This window comes from Solenopsis invicta, chromosome 14 (genome assembly GCF_016802725.1).
Source record: "Solenopsis invicta isolate M01_SB chromosome 14, UNIL_Sinv_3.0, whole genome shotgun sequence".
Lineage (NCBI taxonomy): Eukaryota > Metazoa > Arthropoda > Insecta > Hymenoptera > Formicidae > Solenopsis > Solenopsis invicta.
In genome coordinates this window covers 11556118-11577947 of record NC_052677.1, presented here as the reverse complement: position 1 = coordinate 11577947, position 21830 = coordinate 11556118, and the positions used below count along the sequence as shown (strand labels likewise).

Below are 21830 nucleotides of genomic sequence, written 5' to 3'. Positions count from 1 at the left end.
TGCGGAGCTGTACGTGCTGTTTGCCTTGCGCGAAATTTACTTTGCACTCTCGGTGGCTTGCGCCTTCTGCGAGTGATTAATTGCGCTCGCTCGTCGATGTTTCAAAATGTGTTAGTTTTGTATGTGCGAAACTTGTGTCCTCGTGTCCAGTACGAAGGTTTGTGACGTCTGCTTCGTTCGTCATCATCATGTTGCTCTCGCAAAACGAAACTTTCGCGCGGCACAACCCCTCTTTTTTTTTTTATTCTCTACGAAAATCGCGCAAAGTCGCGAATTATCGCGTTTTCGCAACCGACTCGCGAACTCTTCCGCGCGTAAAACGGACCCGAGAAGGAGACAGAGGGAGAGACGCGAGAGAGAGAGAGCCGAAGGTCACGGGGCGAAGAAACGCGCGGTTGGCGTGCACGGTATCTGTCCCGGGGATCCATTTAGCCGGTGATTTCGCGGCCAACAATGACCGCTTCTGTCAGTCATGCCGGCCGCCTTCGTGATCCCGATTCCGGACTCTTCCTTCGTACTTACCGGTGTCCGCTATTGCTACCTAGACCGATACGGACGATCGTTCTTAATAAGCGGTCCGGGAGAGAACATTTGCATTCGCCAACGGCAGCGAGTACCACGAAGAAGAGAGAGAGAGAGAGAGAGAGAGATAAAGAGAGAGGAGTATCGACGCGCGTCGGAGGATTTCGGTCGAGTAAGTTGCGGGAAAACGGGACCGTAAGAAAATGTTCGTTCCCGATTTTTGCGTTGTAGCTCCAATGTAACACCGATAGTTATCCACTCTCGCCTCTTCTCCACCTCCTCCTCTCTCTCTCTCTCTCTCTCTCTCTCTCTCTCTCTCTCTCTCTCTCTCTCGTCGAAACCCTTTGTGCCTTATTCGTGCAGGCACGCGAGCAGCGAGCGCTTAGCTTGGAATAGTCGTGAGCGCAAGAAGTTACCGTTGTTACCGGAACGAGGCGTAGTTTGCTCGCGAATTTCTTCAAGGTCCCGTCGACAGCCCGACACGCCGTTCCCGACGTTATTTCCGTGCAACCGCGAACTCTCGGAGGAATAGTCTCCCATGGTAGTAGCCCCTACTGCGGACCCTGGAAATGTTGACTGGCTCGAAGTAGAAGTCACGCGAACGTAGGTCAGACTTCCAACTTCTGTTACGAAGTTGTGACAATCCCGATGACAAGACGGGCGGCGGGGCGTTGGGCAAAGTTCGCGCGTCGTCGCGGCGCGACGAGACGCGAAATTCCGGTTATTACGAAACTCCGCGGTTGTTTCCGAGATACCGCGCGCATATCAAGTTCGCATTAATTAGCTCCTATCGCGTCCGCTCGCCTTGTCGTCGTCGTCGTCAAGGCTCGACCCACACGCATGCCGCGCATTTCCTCGCTCGAGGACTCGCCGCCGCCGCTGCCGCTGGTCAGTTCGCCTCTGGTTCGCCTCACACGCGCCATCGCCGACCCGCAAAGCGTTCGTTCCGATAGATCGAAGCGAAGAGCGACGTTTTAATTTGAACGACGACCCGTAATTCCCGGCCGCGAGGAGGAACGAGAGCGTCGAGTACGCACGACGGACGGACGGACGTGGCGTATCCGTTCTCGCGTGGGTCGAGTTTCGTTCATTATTACGGCTCGCATAACCGCTCGCCATAGTTAAAGCCGACACGTGTGAGTCACGCGGCAAACCCGCCGTTGATAGGCTTATGCAAGCGAGGAAACGCGGAGCGAAAAAAATAAAATAAAATAAAACAAAATCGAATTTTCCCTCTCTGAAAGCCGCTCGGTGAATAATCCCAGGCGCGGGTCGCGATAAAATAAAATTAGCCCGAAGCGTAACGCTTACGCGGACGGCGCGTAAGCGTTACGCCTGCGATCCGCGCGTCGCGGCGTCGTCGGGGCCAAAGTTCTCCCGTCGATTCTACCGTCGTTGCGTCGCGAAACGTCATCTGTGTGTCAATCCCATCTCTCATCGTTTATTTTTGTTCTCCAGGAGGAAAGCTTGGACTTAATGGGGCAATATAAACCTGAAATATTCTGCTAGAAGGTAATTTCGCTTTCTCGTTATTGTTTTTGCTTGCCTATGGTTGATCGTTGTTGGGTTGCTGCTGCTGCTTGCATGCTGGCATGCTCCGACATTGCGCGCACATACACACACGTACACACGCGCACGCATACAGCGCGATCATTTCATTTTAACGCACGGCGTGATTCGGTATAAAGGCGGGAGATTCGCACTATATTATTTTTTTTTCTCCGTATTAATGACGGAAGAGGGACGCGTAGAGAAGAAGTAGCCACGCTACTTGTCGGGCTTGGATTGCCAAAGGGAGGAGGCGGAAGAAAACGAGGCGAGTTCGAGCCGAAGCTCACGAGTCGCAGGCACCGCTTGACTCGTTTCTGCACGGGACAGCCGGAATGTCTTATTACTACTCGTAGAAATTGTTACGTTTCCTCGTGTCATGCTAGCTAACGACACTGACGAGCGGCGGCACACGGCCGTTATTCGCCGTTCGCAGTTTTACGTTTTTCTTTTTATTTTACACAATATGCGCATAGACTGGCTGGCGTGCCGTCCGGTCTCGCTGAGATCTGTTTGCTGTCATCCCTCTCGCTATGGAGAACAAATTCGTTGCCTCGCGCGCGCGGACTTTGTTTGCAGCGTGAAAGCATCGCAGCGAATCTCAACGAGTCGCAGAAGATACGAATCGTCATCGTCGTCGTCGCGAAAGTCCCGTCACGTTTTTCGCGACCGGAGACTATCGTCGCTCTGTCAGAATAAACGATCCGTACACCGCGCTCGTTGCGTTTCTCCGCCCGCGCTATACACCGGTCGAAAGAATCAATCGATCAATCCGTTGGAGACACCTCTCGCTATTCCGGACGACGACTCGTCGCCCTTCGCCGAAGAGAGAGAGAGAGAGTGTGTGTGTGTGTGTGTGTGTGTGTGTGCGTGTGTGTTCGTGCGTGTGCGTGTGCGTTCGTGCGTGTGCGTGTGTGGCCGACGAATTCCAACCCCGGAAGCGACCGTCCGGGAACGCCCGTGGTATTTCGGGCCGCGAATAAAGAGACTCGCGAGCGTGCGCGCGCGCGCGTTTAACAATAAGCCGAAAGCTCGACTATCTCGTCAACAATCGCCTCATTTACTAAGTCTATACGTTACAAAGCCGTGGAAGGTAATTAATCATGAGCAGCGAGTCGCCGGAGCGCGACGTTCTATTTATATGTCATTGCCACTCCGTTTGCGTGTACACTCGCCGTATGCATGCACACGCACGCACGTACGTACGCACGCACGCTAGCACGCGTTCGCTCGCTCACGCAATAGAAATCGGACGCGCGCGGTCAGCAGCCTCTCCGCCGCGAGTTCCACGCAGTCGAATCGTCGCCGCGTGCCGTTTCCCGTCGTCTCCGCGTCTCTGCGAGGAAAACTTATTATACATGCGAGACAGAGAAACGGTGAGGCAACGTCGAAAATTCGCTCTCGATTTCTTTCCGTCACGAAACAAAGGCGCTTTAATTAAGAAGATTAATTCTCACGCACGGTAGTTCTCTACGAGCGCGCGATAAAAGGCTTCGAAGAGAGTGAGAGGAGGGTGGGGGGGGGAGGGGATAACAAAGTGTCCGTGACGGGTTTTTCTGCGGCGACGATTCGAGCAGAGCCGGTTGCAACCGTAAAAACGTCGCGCTTATCGCCGATCAAATTAATTAATCGCGCACTTAGCGTCGCTCGAAAATCGATGCTCGGATAGCTTGGGCGCGACGCGCGACGTTTACGCTCTCTTGCGAAATCAAAACGCCCCGCCCCGCGCCAGCCAGTGGCTTCGGTGTTAGAAGTTTTCGATCTGTCACAGATCCGTTTAATTAATCACGTTACGAACACTAATACATTTATTAATTCTCGAGATACGCTCGCGATAAACGTTGACGTTCCACGTCATAATGCGTCTGTTAGTAATCGATACATTTGCGTTGGCGCAATGTTTATTATTCAATAAGAGCGAGGAGAAAAACGATCGCGAGACGAAAATCGCGGAGCAAATCCTTTTCTTTCTTCTTTTTGTTGTACTAACCCGCGATCGATCGCCGCTTTATTTAACCGCCTATGGAAAACTCATGCACGTGGCATCGATGAAATTTTAATGGGGAATCGATCTTGCGGTTAGCAACCTATCATCCGTGCAATTTTTCAGCGAGAAGGATTAGCGTATGGATTTTTAAGTCCTCGCGGACGGATGACGCGACGAAAAAATAAAAAAAGAAGAGCTCAGAGACGCGTATTATTATTCATCGTTTTTTAATTAAATCATCATTTTCCTTCAGCACGAGTCTCATTTACAATAAATAATCGGTAATAAATTTTTCACAATTTCTGCATGCCTACAAAGAGGGAGAGAAAGAGAGAGAGAGAGAGAGAGATATTTCTTTAGATCTTTCACGTTATACACTGAGTCAATTTTTCTGTCAGATAATGTCAGAATAATGCTCAATAAAACGCCGCTAGTGATATTGGAATATCGTAAAAATTGTTCAATGTATCGCCGAATGTGTATTACAATAGACCGACCGCGCGAGCACAAAGAGAGTTTTACAGAATCTTTCCACGTCCTTACGTCAATATCGCGAAAGTTCGAAAGGGAAACGCGAGAAAGAATATTCGACGCGCGATCGCCATTCCTTTTTCCAATCCAAGTTCCGGCGAACGACGCGCATTTCATTTCTCTTTACCCGCGACAAGGATTTTAACGCGCGTGACGGTGCTATTCTTTCCTCTTATCCCGCTCCCGCGAAGCAAACGTTCTCATTATTACGGCCGCGACGATATACCACACTTGCACGTTACCCCGCCCGTGGCACGTTCCGTATAGAAGTCACCACCGATCCGATGCATTATTGGATTCACCGGACACTAGATGCATACCGCGATAATATACGTGAGATGTATGGCCGGCCGCTATTGTGGAAATTCGCTGGCTGTGTAAAAGACCGACACACGAGTGGTAGAAGCTCGATATCCAATGGCTCGTTACAAATGCGCGACCTACAATTTGCCAATATTTATCTCCAGCTGTACGCTTTTCCGACCGCGGGGGAAAAACGATTTCCGCAATTGGAGTGATAATGTCGTAGAATTTCGCGCCATATAAAAATTCAAGCCCCTTCGCAACGATTTATGAGGCTCGCTTCGATTTCGGGGGTAATTGCAGGCGCACGCGAAAGAAAAAAGAAAACTAATTTAGGGAGCGATCGTTCGAGCCTCTCCGATAAAATCGGTGAGGGTGGTGGTGGTGGTGGTGGTGATGGCGATGGCAGTGTGGTGGCGGTAGGCGTTTTGCATAAAATCGCGTGCACTTTTATTTAGCCGCTACTACTACGCTACAGAGATAACACGATGGATGAAAGAATATGACGACGGTAACCTCGATATTCGTGTTCGACCCGATAACACAGGTGGGGTCGCGTCTGGGGATGCGGAGGGATCCGTGCGCCGCATGCGGGCTGCCGGTCTTCCTGGCGGAGAAGCTGCTGATAGCGCGCGCTCCTTATCACCGTACCTGCTTCCGGTGCGCTCGCTGTGCCAACCAGCTGACGCCAGGCAACTACTACGAGACCGAGGAAGGCCAGTACTGCTGCGAGACGTGTCCGGACGAAGAGGAGACCGACGACGTGCGTCACAGGTACGCCGCCGAGTCACCGATGTCCGCCACGGAAAGGGAGAAGAATGAATCGAGGCCGCTCAGCGACGAGGAAAAAACGGAGAGGAAGGTCAGTTTTTGCAGTTTTTAATTCGCGATTTGAGAATGTATCGGACGTACGGTCCCTGCAAAGTAAATGAAATTTGAAAATGTGTTTGATATTAACACCCCAAAGAAAGTTGTGTGAACAAAATTATATTTTTATTTACTAATATAGGATAGCACTGCACCAGCTGCTGAACAATCACCAGTAAATGACTATGTTTAGAAAAGTATTAAAATAATAAAACTTTGAAATAATGAATTACAAATTAATAGTATTTTTCTAATTTTCAGAAACATTTTATTAAAATATCATTTTTTTATTTAAAAATGTAATTATATTAAAATTTTATTTATATGTTCATTGACTAGCACAATGTTTTATTTGTTCACTGACTGGTGCAATGATCTTATTTTTATAGTTTATTTGCTCTATTTGTTATTGAAAATCAAATTATTTTTTACAACATTAAGAAAAATCCGAGGGGAAATTCACAGCCGGCATTGATGTACAAAATTTCGGCAGTGGACTGCCGAAAAAAGTAAGCAGTGACCTATAATATTGACGGCATTGTCGTCAGTGGTTGGGGAGTGGTGAGCTCATTTCAGAGTCGGTTTTTCGATCATGGGGTTGAGCACAAAAATTTTTGAATACTTCGGGAAAGCTTTAGAATTCTTGTGCAGGCATTGGCGTATGATAATGGGCACGCGGTAGTGTTCATAATTGCATGGCATTGCCTTAATTTTAATATAGGATTGACGGCATTGTAGGCATTGACTAACAATAAGCATTGTCGGCAGTGTGCAAAAATGTCGGCAGTGTTTTACAGCAATGCCAAAAATCGGCATTGGTGTACAAAATTTTGGGTTGTGAATTCCCTCTCGGAAAAATCTAAATTTTTTGTGCAAATATTTTAGTATTCCAGACGATTTATGATTTATACAAAGTTTTATTGCGATTATTGCTTTATAGTTATTTTGTAAATAAAAAAATTTTTTTATTTTACAGAACTGATCTCTGCGTCGCAATGAAACTTTACATAAATCATCTTGAATATTTAGAGTGCTTAGATAAAAAAATTTAGATTTTTTTTTATTATTTCATTATTAATTATATTTTCATTATCGCACATGTCTATTGCTTATTAAAATAATTTTTTATCCAGATGGAAAATTATCGCCAAATTTTTCTCACTACTTTCAAATGCAATGTAAAACAATCTGTATTTTTTTTTTTATATTTTTCTCAATATTTTGAGAAAAAAATGTTCTATATATCTCTTTATCTATCATCTTTAAATGAGCATTCGCATTGAAAAGAAGTCGATTGACGAGGCTTTGTTGTGTGCGCAGGGTGTACTGGAGAACGCTGCGGTGCCCGATTTAATCTCCCACACGTCGCAAATGCGTAAGAGCTTTATGACCAGCCATCTGCTTTCCGAGAAGCTCGACGAGTCTATCGCGAGCACAAAAGATGTCAAGATCGACTTGGATCATCACGAGCAAACGAAAAGCAGGATCGGCTCGGCATTCCCAGACGACGACGCGAACGAGGAGGAAGAAGAGGAGAATGATGATGATGAAGATGATGATGAAGAGGAGGAGGAGGAGGAGGAATCCCGCAGTTCCGTGACGGATTCCCCGGATATGGAGGAGTCCAACATTGAGCGTTACGATGTACATAGCGCGTTAAATAGCTTAGACATTAGGAGCGACGAGGATCAGCGATCGACTGCCATTTCATTCCATGACATAGGTAAGAAGAGAAGAGAGGAGAATACCAAAGAGTCGCCAGGACGCGCCGGTGAACGAGCCAATCCCGAAACGAGACTCTCGTTGGTTCAGCAGAGGCTCCAAATGTTTGAGGCCCGAGAGAAAAGGGATTGCGTCGATGGGGTGGATAGAAGCAAGAAGAGAAGTCCAGTAGTTCAAGGCGACTCCTGCGACCTGTCACCGGACGTTCTTCCAATGAACGAGGAAGAAACGAAACATCCGGAAAAGAGGCTCGAGGAAGACTCGATAATTAAAAATACTGATAAGCGTAAAGACAGCTTCGAGAAAGTCGGCAAACAGCAAAACGAAGACTTGAAGATCATCAGTAGCGGAGAAAGCGAGGAGACCTTTTCAAAGGACATCGTACGAGCGAATAACGAGGAACGTCTCGATACGCAGCTCGAGAGCAGCACGAAAGTCAGAAGTATCGAAAGACAGAAAGAGAGCTTCGCGAAGATCGAGGACGATCGAATCGAAAACGGTGAGATTGATGGGGAGCATTACGAGAGAGCAGCGGGTACTAGCTTGCTGACCGCGAAAGGCATCAATTTAAGTGACAACGAAGATTACCCGGAAGACCTAAACCCTTTCAAGAGCGACGAGGAAGACGACCCCGTGGAGGGTAAATCGCGGACTGTGATGAACAGCTCTAGGAACAACAAAGTATCGACTAATCCATTCGGCAGCGAGGACGAGGACATCGAGGAACCGGAACCGCCGAAGCCAGCGGCAAGGAGTAAACCGGAGAATCGGGAAGCGTCCGTGACGAAGCGAGTCTTGGCTGCGCCGCAAATTAATCTTAATCCATTCTGGAGCGACGACGAAGAGGAGCACGGTAGCGACGAGGCTTTTCTGACTTTAGAAGACGAAACGCCGTCTGGAAGTGTGCCTGTGCCGAAACCGCGTACTATCAAGTACGTTTTCCGCTTTATTTCAGCAGTGCTATGTAGTACAAGAATATCGCGCTAACATTTGTTTTACTATTATGTGAACAGGATCACTTCCGATGTAAGTGTCATGCCACGGAGAGCTGATTTAGATCGTGGAGGCGTGTACGCGTCTAATAGTTCCTTAACTAGTTCCGAATCAACCACAACTCCCGGTGGGACGTACAGAAAGAAGAAACCTGCGCCTCAACCACCGGTTGCGAAAGAACTGTTTCCTACTGATCAGCGCGAATCATCTACACTTAAAACGTATAGCAGCACATTACCCTATCACGTAAGTCTTAAATTGTTTTTTTTTTTTTTTTTTAAATCTTAATCCACTATTTTTAATTTGACATTGATAAAAATTTACTGTTATAATGTCATAACATACATAAAGGTCCGTGTTCGCGTTCAGAACGCGCACACAAAGATGTTGGCACCTTTTTTCGTCATTCTATCTTTATCGTTCATTAAATGTAAAACAAAGATAAAATAACGAAAAAAAAATTCAACATTTTTATAAGCACTTTCTGAATACGAGCATATATTTATAAACATTGTACAAAAAAAGCGTTTATATATCATTCGACTTTTTCTTGTGATAAAGGACTCATCTCGCACAACGCCACGAGCTCGAAAAACAAAGCCAGCTCCTCCACCGCCAATGCCAACCAGCACACCTCGCAATGTATCGATCAGCAATGCGCCAAGTTTTGATGAATCTCCCATAATCAAGCTTCGCAGCGATGATCGTGGCTTGAACATGTGGGAGGATCAGAAGACAAACAAAGACGAGGCGAATCGTAACAGGCAGAGCTTGAACAGCGTCTTGTGCACCGACAGTTCCTACACGTCTTACTCCGACAAAAGCGTGCAAGGAAAATGGAAGAGGAAAAAGGGTCCCGCCCCACCGCGACCAATTCCGCATAGGAGAAAGGTATGATCTTATCCTTTAGCGCAAGACGTTTAGCGTTTGTTACGCAAACTTTGTGCAGATTTCTTCACTCAAATATTTGACAGTGAAATTTAAATTTCTTATGAATTAAGTTTTGAGGACGTATAAATTTGAAAAAGAGTTTTATACAACATTTTTAATTACAGATCAAAGTGATATCTATGAAAGACGTGAAATTAGAATTAGATGAAATAGAATTACAACAGCAAGGTTTGGAAAGACAAGGTGTACGATTGGAACAGTTGATACGAGATAAATGCGAATCTGGACCTAGAGCAGACGGTAAGAAACGCACACGTATAAATATGAATAACTGTATTATAAAGACATGTAATTTACATTTAATCTTTTTAATTGACAGACTCGTCGCTTGATATGGAAGTGGAGGAACTGGTGTTGGAGTTGTTCGCGTTAGTGAACGAAAAAAATGAATTGTTCAGGAGACAAGCCGAATTAATGTTACTACGAAGGCAACAAAGATTAGAGGAAGAACACGTTGAAGTGGAATATCAAATACGATGTCTCATGTGCCAACCAGAAGCTACTAAAACGGACTTTGACAAACAGAGGGAAGAAGCATTGATACAAAGGTATTTCCGAAAAAAATATTTTATTTAAAAAAATACTTAAATGTTAATGTATAGCATGTTAACATACAATGTAAACCTTTCTGTTTTTTCCTCTAGGTTAGTAGAAATTGTAGAGAGAAGAAACGAAATTGTTGAATGCTTAGAGATGGATCGTCGAAGAGAAATAGAAGAAGATAAGAGCATAAATAAACACATGGGTTTATTTGCTGGTAAACATTATAACAATAGATGTATTAATGTCAAATACGTTGTAAGCTTTTGTTTAAATTTTATTGAAATTTGTCTTTCAGCGAGGAACAAAAGCGAGCAATCTAGCAAAAACAAGGATTCTTCTACAGTGAAAACAAAGAAAGGAAAAACAAAGGAGAAAGAAAAGAAGAAAAAGGCCACGAAAAAGGATGCCGACAAAGATGTGGATGAGACTGAGGTGAAACTCAAACGCCATGGCAAAAGAAGATGGTTTTGAGTTATGATAATGTTAACAGTTAACGATGATGATAGATATAGAAAATATTTCATATTTAATACTTTTATATATATTTTTAACACCTTGTTATTTATATATGTAGGAAGTTATGCTAAGGTTATTAATAAAATCACCCGTTTAATTGCTCCTCTTGATTGTTTCCTAATTCGATAAACAAATTGTCTGCCAAATTATAGATAAATCAGCATTACTATAATAAAACTAACGTCAAATCTTTTGAAAAATCTTCAATATCCGAACAGGCACATCAATCGATTGTATCAACATTGTACGTTCTGACAAGTTACATTCTTCAAAAGCGAGATCGTAATTTCCTAAAACAGAAAAAATGTTGGCATTTAAATTTTTTCGTTCCTGTAGAACTCAGTTTTTAATTGACAAAATAGAATGATCAAAGTACCTAAGTGATCCAAAAACTGTGAAACTGTGTCTTTATTACGAACTGTTGCAGCGAAAATAGCGTAATTATTTAACGTTAAAAGACGCTTTAATCCTGATGTCAATGAGTCGAACGAATTACTTTCATATAGAATATCAGCGGCAATAATTATGTCGGGCTGCGACGAACTCTCCAATACGTATTTATCAATATCCTCCCATCTCAAATCTATCACCTGAACGTTGGTTTGTTGATAATTTAATTCCAGTTGTAGCTTCGATATTGCTTCAGATACATTTGATAGTTTACGTTGCTCGTTTGAAAGGAAATTGAGTTTTACATTCTCGCAGAGCATGTCCAATACTGTTGGATGACAATCCGAGAAAATGTATTGCTTTGGAGAGCACACGCTAATTACGCTCATTCCAGTCAATCCAACTCCACAACCAAGTTCTAATACATTTTTTCCACAAAACTGTCCTTTGTTTTCTGCACCCCATTGACTCATTACTACAGCACCCTGTTACAATTGCAACTGATGTAAATACTTGACTTGGATAAATTCTTAAAAATATTCCCACTTTGCTACAAATGATAGTTGGAAATCACTCAAAGAGATTATCTTCAAAATAAGTAAGTACCTGCCAGCTACATAAGCCTGTAGTGCCTTTAGAAATCAAGTTGGTGCTCTCCTTCAAAGTAATACAATTTAACGTTCCATTTTCTACTAAGAAATGGCGATAATGCACAGATTCTTCATCTGGCAAAGATATCAATCTACAATATGCTTCATATAGATTATCGTGAACTTCATTACCACTTTCACTAATCTGAATCGCATATAATAATAATAATATCTTCTAATTTTGTATTTACAAAAATAAATTATGTATTTTAAATATACCTTCTGCATAAGTAATTTCAAAAATGCTTTCTGGTATGAGGTTTTTATTGGATATTGCTTCACCAAGTCGCTATTTATTGTATTATCCAAAATTTGCTTTTGGATATCTAAATTGAGATCACAAATTTCGCACTCGTCCGATACCTGCAAGACATTCCATTTATATTGCCAAAATTTTGTGTAATCATAAATAGAGAAACTGTAACGATAGCGATTTTTGTACCATAAAATCCATTTTAATTAACGCAGTACAACAGAGAAACCGCTTCGTTAAATAATTTACTATGTAAATGTCGCGACTCATGTCGCTATCTATCAATTTTTGACTTAATAGAAAGCTTGAAAGTGATCACACACATTTCCCCGTTTGGATTAGCGCGAATAGAAAATTGCTGGTGAATATATCATTTCTGTAAAAAATATCCCAGCTAAGGTGCAACAAAGAGCGAACACTGAAGTACGCCATGTTGAATTACACGAGGCCTGTTCATTTTAGCTTTTGCATGGTTGATATTGTCTTCTTTGCCTTTTTCTTTAAAGAGAGAAAGAGAAAAGATGAAAGAAAAAAACAGCGCTTCAATTGTAATACAAAAGAATCTTGAATCACATCATGCGCGAAATTTCTGTTACAATTTTTTCCTGACGTTTGAACGTTCAGCGTGACATGAAAGCACATTTTATGAAAAAGGTATAATTCTAATATATTTTCACTTGTAACCTCAAATTGAAATTTATTCATGGACAAAGAGATTGAAATATTTCTGATAAGTTTCGGAACACAGTCGATATTTAATGAAAGAATTTTCTTTGTGACAATAAAAAAAATGTATATTTTTGTAAGGAGAAAAGCGGCTTTTTAATTAAAATCATCTAGAATATGCACTTCTCAAATCTTCGAAAATTTGTTAAAATTATTAGGAAAGCATAATACAAAAGGAGGAAGTAGGTATCATCGGGAAATAGCATGCTGCACTCGTTTAACAAATCTGAAAAATAGTCAAAGTTATTAGGAGCACAGAATTTGCGAGGTTTACTGTATATTTAAATTCAAAAATTTAAATTTAAAATTAAAAAATTCCAAAAGCCTGATTGGCCGTGCCGATAATGATGTCTCCAGGCGCCGGCCAATGAGAGCAGCTCAGATCGGGAGAGCCGACCAATCAGCGTGCTGATATGTGACCGTCCCTAGCGTACTTCAGTAACCTACTCGTGTAATATGTTTCTCTGATAACTTAGACGATATTTTTCAGAATTTTGAACGATCATATTCTCTGTTATCTACCTATCATCCCCATATCTTCTTCCAAGAACCTTTATAATTTTTTAAGCATTTTGAAAAACGACTAATTAAAATTCTCATATATTTAATTTTTAATTAAATAAATTAAATTTCTCTCTCGCAATAAAATAAAAATCTATCTATTTCGGACAGTATTTCGATGTTAATCTGGATGCCTAAAATAACTTCCGTTGAACGTTTCGTGCAATAAAACAACAGTTCGGAGTATGCACACAAATTGGATGTTTTGTCCATCATACCCATAACAAAGTGCTACGATTTTCCGCTTTTTTGTTTTTGCTCTTCGACGAAATTAAGGCCTTGGTTTTTACGACAGTCAGAAAAATTATCGCATCGGCCGGAAATTTTTTTTTTATCACGAGTTGATCGGAAAAAGCGATCGAAATAAAATTGGATCTGTTACTTCCGTCAGAGAGGAACCTGAGAGCGGCCACGGCGGCCTTTTTCCTATAACGCTTCGAAACTCCCGTACACTAGTGACGCACATCTATTCTGGTCAGAATGGGAACTACGTGTCACATCCATTTTGCAACCCGCCGTTAAAAACAGTGTGGATGTTAGCACGGACAACAACCCACATCCATCTCTCGCTAACATCCATTTTGCTGCAAATAAAATCTGACACGTATCGCGTATGTTGCATCCAGAACAGGGGTCGAGAATGTGCACAAATGATTAATTACGTCTACTTTCGCGTAATTTTTTATTTATTATAGTCTGAATTATTTACATTAACATTGATATTAATACATATCAATACGTTTATGCCCATATTTTGCACATTCATATTTTTACTTAAAAAAGATGTTTAATAGTAACAGAGAGAATTTGGTTCTTTAATAAAGAAACATTCATTTTACGCAGTACTTAAAAAATAATTGTAATTAACATCGCATCATATGATGAAGAAGATTTCCACGAATAAATATACCATCTTTTTATTTTTACATAATTCTTTATTATTTAAATGTCTTCAAATTATGCTTTTAAAAAAATTAGCTTTTTTAATTTTTTTAAATCTTGACGCAACTCTCTCTCTCTCTCTTTCTTTCTCTTTTAACGTGATTGTCCTTTAATTGTTTAAGCCTTCAGTTAGAGAGAGAAAGCATCGCGGTGATAGACATGGAGCAAGCGGCGATGTTATCTCTACGGATACCCTCCTCTTCACTCCCCTCTCGACCCCTTCATGTTTTCCGTGCTACGTTTAGGCCGTAAAATTCAGAAAGAGGATTTCGGACGATTTCTGCGCAGGGACGTAGAGAGACTAGAAAACGCCCACCCTTTTTTTATTATGTTACAATGGCATATACATGCATACGCATGATTTACTTAATTCTAAGAGGGACAAATTGTCGCATCGTCCAATCACTTTAGGGATCTATCAATTCTCATTTTAAGGAGATTTACAATTCTGATTTCTTATATCTTTCGTTTGCTTAGGATTCACTTTCTATATTTATTAACGTTAGTCACTTTTTCGGTTCGTCATTCGAGACGTCATTCAGGCAGACAAAGCCAGGTCCATAAATTTTAATTTATAGTTTTGATAATTCCTGTTAGACGTCTCGACTCAATTTTCTCTCGTCGTCGACGGACTTGAATAAAACTGAAGTATTTTTTTTTCAAATCTTGACTTGTCTGTCCTTACGGATCATTTTGTATCGGGGTTACTTCGAACGATCGCTCGAGTAATTCCAACACTTACGCATAGCTTACATCATCTGTTAAAATTTTTAACTTATTGACAACTTTGTCCCTTAATGTCAATTTTAAATAATGCAGTTTATCTATGCAATACTCAAATTTCCTTGTACAATTTGAGTGAACGTGTGAAGACACATTTTAATCTCGTTTCGAAAGTCGTGTCGATACCTCGTGTCTATTTGTAGTTATTATTTTTGTGATGGAATGTGATCTCGATGATCTACAATACAAATTGAATTATTATATAATATATTATTATTTGTATACAGGGTTGCCGCACCGTGTATTCTAAATTAAATTATAAGTTGATCTCAATTATATCCCAATAAAGATTGTATTATTTTTCAATAACTATATTATTTAAATTTAATTAAAAAAGTAAACTTACTAAAGTATAAATAAACTTACCGTTCATTTAAACGTGTAGCCGCCCTGGCTCGGTTGCGATGCGCTGTTCAAAGGTGTTCATATAGTTCTTCTGGCCTATGTGTTTTGTTGGACATTAGTAACGTACAAATCTTGATTCCATTTGTATTTTTTGTGTACAACGTGCTGTTCGTGTATCCAGGAGATTAATAATTTTTTCGTTTTAGGGATCTATCAATTTTCATTTTAAGGAAATTTACAATTCTGATTTTTTATATCTTTTGTTTGCTTAGGATTTGTTTTCTATATTTATTAAGGTTAGTCACTCTTCCGGTTCGTGACAAAACGTCATTTAAGCAGACAAAGCCAGGTCTATAAATTTTAATTTATAGTTTTGCTAATTCCTGTTAGACATCTTGACTCAATTTTATCTCCCGTCGTCGACGGACTTAAATAAAACTCAAGTATTTTTTTTCAAATCCTGACTTTGTCTTACGGATCATTTTGTATCGGGATTACTTTTAACGATTGCTCGAATAATTCGAACACTTACGCATAGCTTACGTCATCCGTTAAAATCTTTATCTTATTGGCAACTTCATCAGTTAATGTCAATTTCAAATAATGCAATTTATCTATGTCCGACAATTCTGCCTGCGATCAGATTATATTACGAAATGTATTCTTGAACGATAGCCAGTTCTTGTATTTGCCATCGAATATCGAAAGCGATGCTTTGGGTAATTTGAGCAAATATTGCTCTTGATTTTGTTAACGCACAATTTCTTTTTTTTTGTTTCTATCTTAACAATCTTATCGCTCCGGTTGTAACATTCGAGAGTTATATTTCTCAGAAACAATTTCTATGCTTTGTCGCATTTTTTCTCGTAATAAAATGAGGAATATTCGTTATTTGCGAAAAAGGAAATTGTGGATCCTCTGATCGTCCCTAATTCATAATAGTTCGTTAAATAGCTATTATTATAAATATATTTACTTATTCGTGGACAAACTCGGCAAAAAACTCTCATATTTCCTTTTAAATCTTGTATTATGTTATGGAGTATTTTATTTTTATTGTATAATTTTACATTTAATTCTTCTGATTTTTTTAATTTTAATTTTAATACCTCTAGTTCTTTATTTTGTTTTGTTTGCGTTTCCAATTCTCGAGTGAGTTGCTGATGTTTTTGCGTTAATGTGTTTGCAGGTGGCTCTTTACTCTGTTTTTGAGCCAAACGAGATTCCATCTGTTAAATAAGTAGAAGTAACTTATAAATATTACATACATTAATAAAGACTTTATATATGTTCTTGTGGTAATTTACCGTGGCTGAGCCCTTATTTTTGCACTCAAAAGTGCATTTGCACCTTTGAGTGCAAAATTCTTGCTTCGTATAACACGAACACCTGTGGTTACTGCAGATGCTAACGCTGCACCTGCAGTAATCCCTCAAGGGGGACTTTTTATTTAAATTTTGCTCTATGTTGAGCCTTCTCAAACATAAAAACGTATAATATTAAATAACAAATAAATATTTAATATACCATTTCTACTTACCCATTTGATTGAGCCATGGATGAACTCGGCAAAAAACTCATATTTTCTTTCAGATCTTGTATTATATTACGCAGTATTTGATTTTTGTTGTGTAATTTTAAATTCAATTCTTCTAACTTTTTATTTCTTTTTTTCTGTATTTCTAATTCCAATTGAATGATTTTACATTGATCTTGTTTTAATGTTTTTATAGGTGATTATTCTGTTTGTGAGCCAAACGAGATTTTATCTGTTAAACACAATAAGTAGAAGTAACTTATAAGTATTACATAAATTAAAAAAGATTTTATATACGTTCTTGTGGTAAGTTACCGTGGCTGACCCTTTATTTTTGCATTCAAAAGTGCGTTTGCACCTTTGAGTGCAAAATTCATGTTTTGTAAAACAAGAACGTCTGTGATTACTGCAGGTGCTAATGCCGCATCTCGGGTAATCCCTCAACGGGGATATTTTTTTGCTCGAACTTTGACCTTTTGCGTCGAGCCTTCTGAAACATAAAAACGTTCGTATAATAATAAATAAATATTAAATTAATGTTCAATAAATGTTTTTAATTATACAAGTGTTAATAAAGTGGTAATAAATTTAATATAATATCTTTCCGAGTTCTTGGACAAACTCGGCAAAAAACGCGGATATTTCTTTTTATATCTTGAATAGCATTTTGTAATACTCGAATTTTGTTGTATTGCTTAACAGTAAGTTCCTCTAAGTCTTTGTTTCTTTTTTTACGTAAATTCTTAATCACTTCTTGCGTTTTTAACATAATTTGAAAGCTTTTACATCTACATTCTTTGGAGCTTTTAAATCAAACGTCTGCGTCAAAATAAGTATTACATAAATTAAAAACGACAGTTTAAAATATACTCAATGTAAAAGAAATAAAAACGTTCTGTGGTAATTTACCGTGACTGAGACCTTATTGCTGCATTCTTTTGAATCAAATGCCTGCGCCAAAATAAGTATTACATAAATTAAAAGACAGTTTAAAATATACTAAGTGCTAACGCTGCACCTGTAGTAATACCTCAACGGAGACATATTTGGTTCGAACTACTTAGATCTTTTACGTCGAGCCTTCCATTATCTGATTCAGCCATATTTCTATCAGTCTCGTATACTGCAATCTATAACAAAAAACAAAATTTTTAAAACATTAACGGAAAGATAGGAATGCTAACAATGCGAAAAAAGTACAAAGTATACTTCTAGAAAATATTAATTTTGATGGAAAAAATATACACACAAAACAGTCTGTTGCTGTACCGTCAAATATTTTGTTTAAATATAAACAAGTCAAGTTTGTAACTATTATTAATTTTTTAAACTTAATTAAATTAAAAATAATGACTTATAGAATTAATTTGTCACATTAAAAGATGTATGACTAATGGTAATAAGAAAGTGAAAGTGTTATTGGCTACCCCGCGAGTCCTCCAAGTGTCCTCGTGGGTTTAAACCTTCAAACGGATTAAATTTTGAATTTTATCTTGTTGCATCCGCCGGTACAACAATTCCAAGAAAAAGTATTTCATTTAATTGTTTTTTCTATAATATTGAAGAAGATAAAATAGCAAAACTGGAAAAGCTGTGACAAAGAATATGTGTTTGACTACACAAAATCAATAAAAAGGTAGATATACTGATTTTGAACCAAGGAAGGCTCAACAGATCATATCCTCCAAATGAAAAGAGAATTCAAAAAATCTCTGTGAAGTTGGCATCACTTTTTCAAAATTTGAAGAAAATATGCACAGTTCTGGTTGCTCCTCGAAGAGTTTTAGAGTTTTCGAATGATTAAAAAAAAAAGTTCTGTTGATTAACGCAATAAAAAAACACTATTTAAAAATTTGGGGGGGCTAACTTCAAAAATCTCCAACTTTAAAAAACTGTAACTTTTTTGGGAATTCCTCTAATATCTCTGTGTTCTGATAGCCCACCAAAGAGTTCTAACTTTTATCGTAAAGAATCGAATCGCTAAAAAGAAAAACGAAAGAGTTATATCAATTGTTACGTCCTGCGGAGTAACGATTCTTTCCTTCGCAAGCAGCGGATATTCTAATTAACGGGCGAGCGACGGTGATCTCACCCCGATCCCAAGAATTCGGTGACTCTCACGGCAATAACCGGATGTCGGAAATTAAGTAGTTATAAATTCATCAATTGAGGAGATCTGAGGTGACACCGTTGCTCGATACCGGAAACACTCAAGATAGTAAAATCAGGGATCTGGAAGACGCACGTGTGCATCCCTTTGAGTTCTGATGCCCGACACCCGCATAGCAACAAATCAAAGAATTTTTTGACATTTAATGCTTCTGAGAGTTCAATTGTCAAACCTGCCGCTTTCTCGGATAACAATTACCGAGAAATATAAAAAAGTCATAAAAACAAATATTGCACGTGGGCGCATTAATGAATAAAGTGGTGCACACGGCCCTCGATGGGACAAAGGGAATCATAGACGAAAATTTGTATAAATAGGCGCGTTTTCCAGCGGAGCGCGCAGTCTAGTCTTGATCATTCCGAGTCGCAGTTCCGTGGCATCTTGTATGCTCGAGTTCTCTGACTCTCGGATCGCGGCCTTTAAACTCGTGCGGAGCGTACGTCTCGGTCGAAAGAAAAAGTGCCATTCGAAACGTGCCTGGTTGGAGTCTGCAGACCATTGCCCATCGCACGCGGAATCCCTCCGACCGGACCATCTCCAGCTGAGTACGGCCCAGTTTGGAGGCCTGCGGCTCCGAGAGTATTCCATTCACTATTATCAACACTCACACATTCAGCAAGTAGTAAGTCCAGAATTAATCACCTAGTTTACTTCCGCTCTTGTTCTTTTTCTCGAACACCTTTTCTCTCTTTGCGAAGGATTTTTTGTATAAACATAATATATTCACTAAATTTATTACTCTCCGCTCCCATACTCTCTCTCTCTCTCCCTCTCTCTCTCTAATTTTCCTCTTTCTTAGGATTTACTCACAAGAGTCAATCCGGAGGAATCTCTTCATTATTAAATTTCCTCTTTCTTAGGATTTACTCACAAGAGTCAATCCGGAGGAATCTTTTTATTATTAAATTTCCTCTTTCTTAGGATTTACTCACAAGAGTCAATCCGGAGGAATCTCTTTATTACTAATTTTCCTCTTTCTTAGGATTTACTCACAAGAGTCAATCCGGAGGAATCTTTTTATTATTAAATTTCCTCTTTCTTAGGATTTACTCACAAGAGTCAATCCGGAGGAATCTCTTTATTACTAATTTTCCTCTTTCTTAGGATTTACTCACAAGAGTCAATCCGGAGGAATCTTTTTATTATTAAATTTCCTCTTTCTTAGGATTTACTCACAAGAGTCAATCCGGAGGAATCTTTTTATTATTAAATTTCCTCTTTCTTAGGATTTACTCACAAGAGTCAATCCGGAGGAATCTCTTTATTACTAATTTTCCTCTTTCTTAGGATTTACTCACAAGAGTCAATCCGGAGGAATCTTTTTATTATTAAATTTTCTCTTTCTTAGGATTTACTCACAAGAGTCAATCCGGAGGAATCTTTTTATTACTAATTTTCCATTCTTCTTAGGATTTACTCACAAGAGTCAATCCGGAGGAATCTTTTATTTACTAATTTTCCATTCTTCTTGGGATTTACTCACAAGAGTCAATCCGGAAGAATCTTTTTATTTCTTCTCTTCAATTGTAAGAATTTCTTTCTTCCTCTTCCTCTCTTTAGATTCAGCCGAACCCTTTTTTTTACCTTCAATCTCCTCTGGTTTCACTCGAACCCTGTTCGGGTTAACCCGAAGGAGTGTTTAAACTCCAACCTTTCGATAAACATAGAGAGAAACGGAGTTTTTTTTTTTTTAGTGAATAATGATAATATTCCCCGAATCCACGAATATAAGTCCCGAGCAGCCGTGAAGCGGCACCGGAATCGCCACAATCGCCGAATCCGCCGACTCAAAGCCATTGAGGAGGAAATCCACCAGATCGCCGCCCAAGTCAATCGGCTTTGCCCCCCTGTCTCGTACTCGCCGGTCGCACCGGAAGAAGAGCGACTTCCCCCATTCGCATTTTTCCCCCACTCCCCCGTAGATAATTTTCCCCACGCCTACTCCCCAGTAGATAATTTTTATCGCGCCGACTCCCCCTTAGATAATTCTCCGCGCCCCGACTCCCCCGTAGAAAATCTTCGCGCCGACTCCCCCGTAGAAAATCTTCGCGCTGACTCCCCCGTAGAAAATCTTTGCGCTGACTCCCCCATAGATAATTTTCTTCGCGCCGACTCCCCCGATTCTCAATTAACTTATAGGATCTTCCCAGATTCTCCTGTTTCACTCTCTCCTCCTGGAACTCCGATCCCTGTTGTCTACGATCCGGTGGAAGACCAACTTCCTGCGGATTCTCCTAGTGTAGGGGCCCGCGATCTTGAAGAGGAGGAGGAAACTTTCTCAACTCCTTCGATCCTCGGATCTCACGATCTCGAGGATGAGAATCGTTCTCCTAGCCCCGCGCTTAGTGTGGAATTCGTAGAGGAGCTGCCACCCCTCCCCCCACGTTGCTATTTTGCCCCTGGTCCCCTTCAGTCATTGGAATCTGTTTTGTCAATACTTCCAATGTCCTCTGCCCCACTCCCTCCTGGCGCGTTCTCGCTCGGGCCCAAAGAATTTGATCTCGAAGCGGTCCGTGCCTTCCTTTCCCGTTCTCCCCCCGATGCGCTCGTTCCTGTGTACCTTCCCCATACATACCCAAGGTATTGTTTAGTCCCCAAGCTAATATTCTTAAATCATTTCCGCCCCAACACCGCTGTGTTAAAAGAACTTCCAATGTAAATCGCACACCTACATCCACACATACATACACGTATATATATATACATATGTATTTATATAGTTAAGAAAATTATAAGTAGTAATTATCCGATATAAGAATAAGTCAGTTGTATAGTATACTCTACATTGTAATTGTTTACTTTAAAAGTATAGAACCTTCAGTTTAAATCGTTCCTATAGGGATATAATATTTGATTTTAACCTTCTCTTAGTTTAACATTATAATTATATCACAAGTCCAGTTGTATTCGACATTGTAATTGTTAATTAAAAATTATAGAGCCTTTAGTTTAAACCGTTTTTTTTCTTATGAATATAAATCATTTTTCAA

General features: G+C 40.1%; 2 protein-coding genes across 5 annotated transcripts in view; one reads left to right on the top strand and one right to left on the bottom strand.

Moving 5' to 3' along the window:
• Positions 1-10589, top strand: part of LOC105201705 (MICAL-like protein 1) — a 77088-nt gene extending 66499 nt beyond the window's left edge. For 3 of the 4 annotated variants that reach the window (XM_039457150.1, XM_039457151.1, XM_039457149.1), the window contains 8 exons: positions 5439-5753; positions 7079-8412; positions 8494-8719; positions 9035-9364; positions 9529-9664; positions 9744-9972; positions 10069-10181; positions 10263-10589. In XM_039457150.1, the coding sequence (XP_039313084.1) occupies positions 5439-5753; positions 7079-8412; positions 8494-8719; positions 9035-9364; positions 9529-9664; positions 9744-9972; positions 10069-10181; positions 10263-10438 (2859 nt within the window). In that variant the 3' untranslated portion in view covers positions 10439-10589. Of the gene's footprint in view, positions 1-1980; positions 2035-5438; positions 5754-7078; positions 8413-8493; positions 8720-9034; positions 9365-9528; positions 9665-9743; positions 9973-10068; positions 10182-10262 lie in introns of all 4 variants that reach the window. The other variant, XM_039457152.1, reaches the window with a different exon arrangement.
• LOC105201694 (protein-lysine N-methyltransferase EEF2KMT) lies at positions 10487-12450 on the bottom strand. Its single transcript, XM_011169818.3, has 5 exons — positions 11966-12450; positions 11743-11886; positions 11480-11668; positions 10860-11358; positions 10487-10773 (listed from the first exon to the last, which is right to left on the bottom strand). Exons 1-5 carry the CDS (start codon positions 12044-12046, stop codon positions 10667-10669), a joined length of 1020 nt encoding a protein of 339 aa, XP_011168120.1. The 5' UTR covers positions 12047-12450; the 3' UTR covers positions 10487-10666.
• Positions 12451-21830: the final 9380 nt, after the last annotated feature.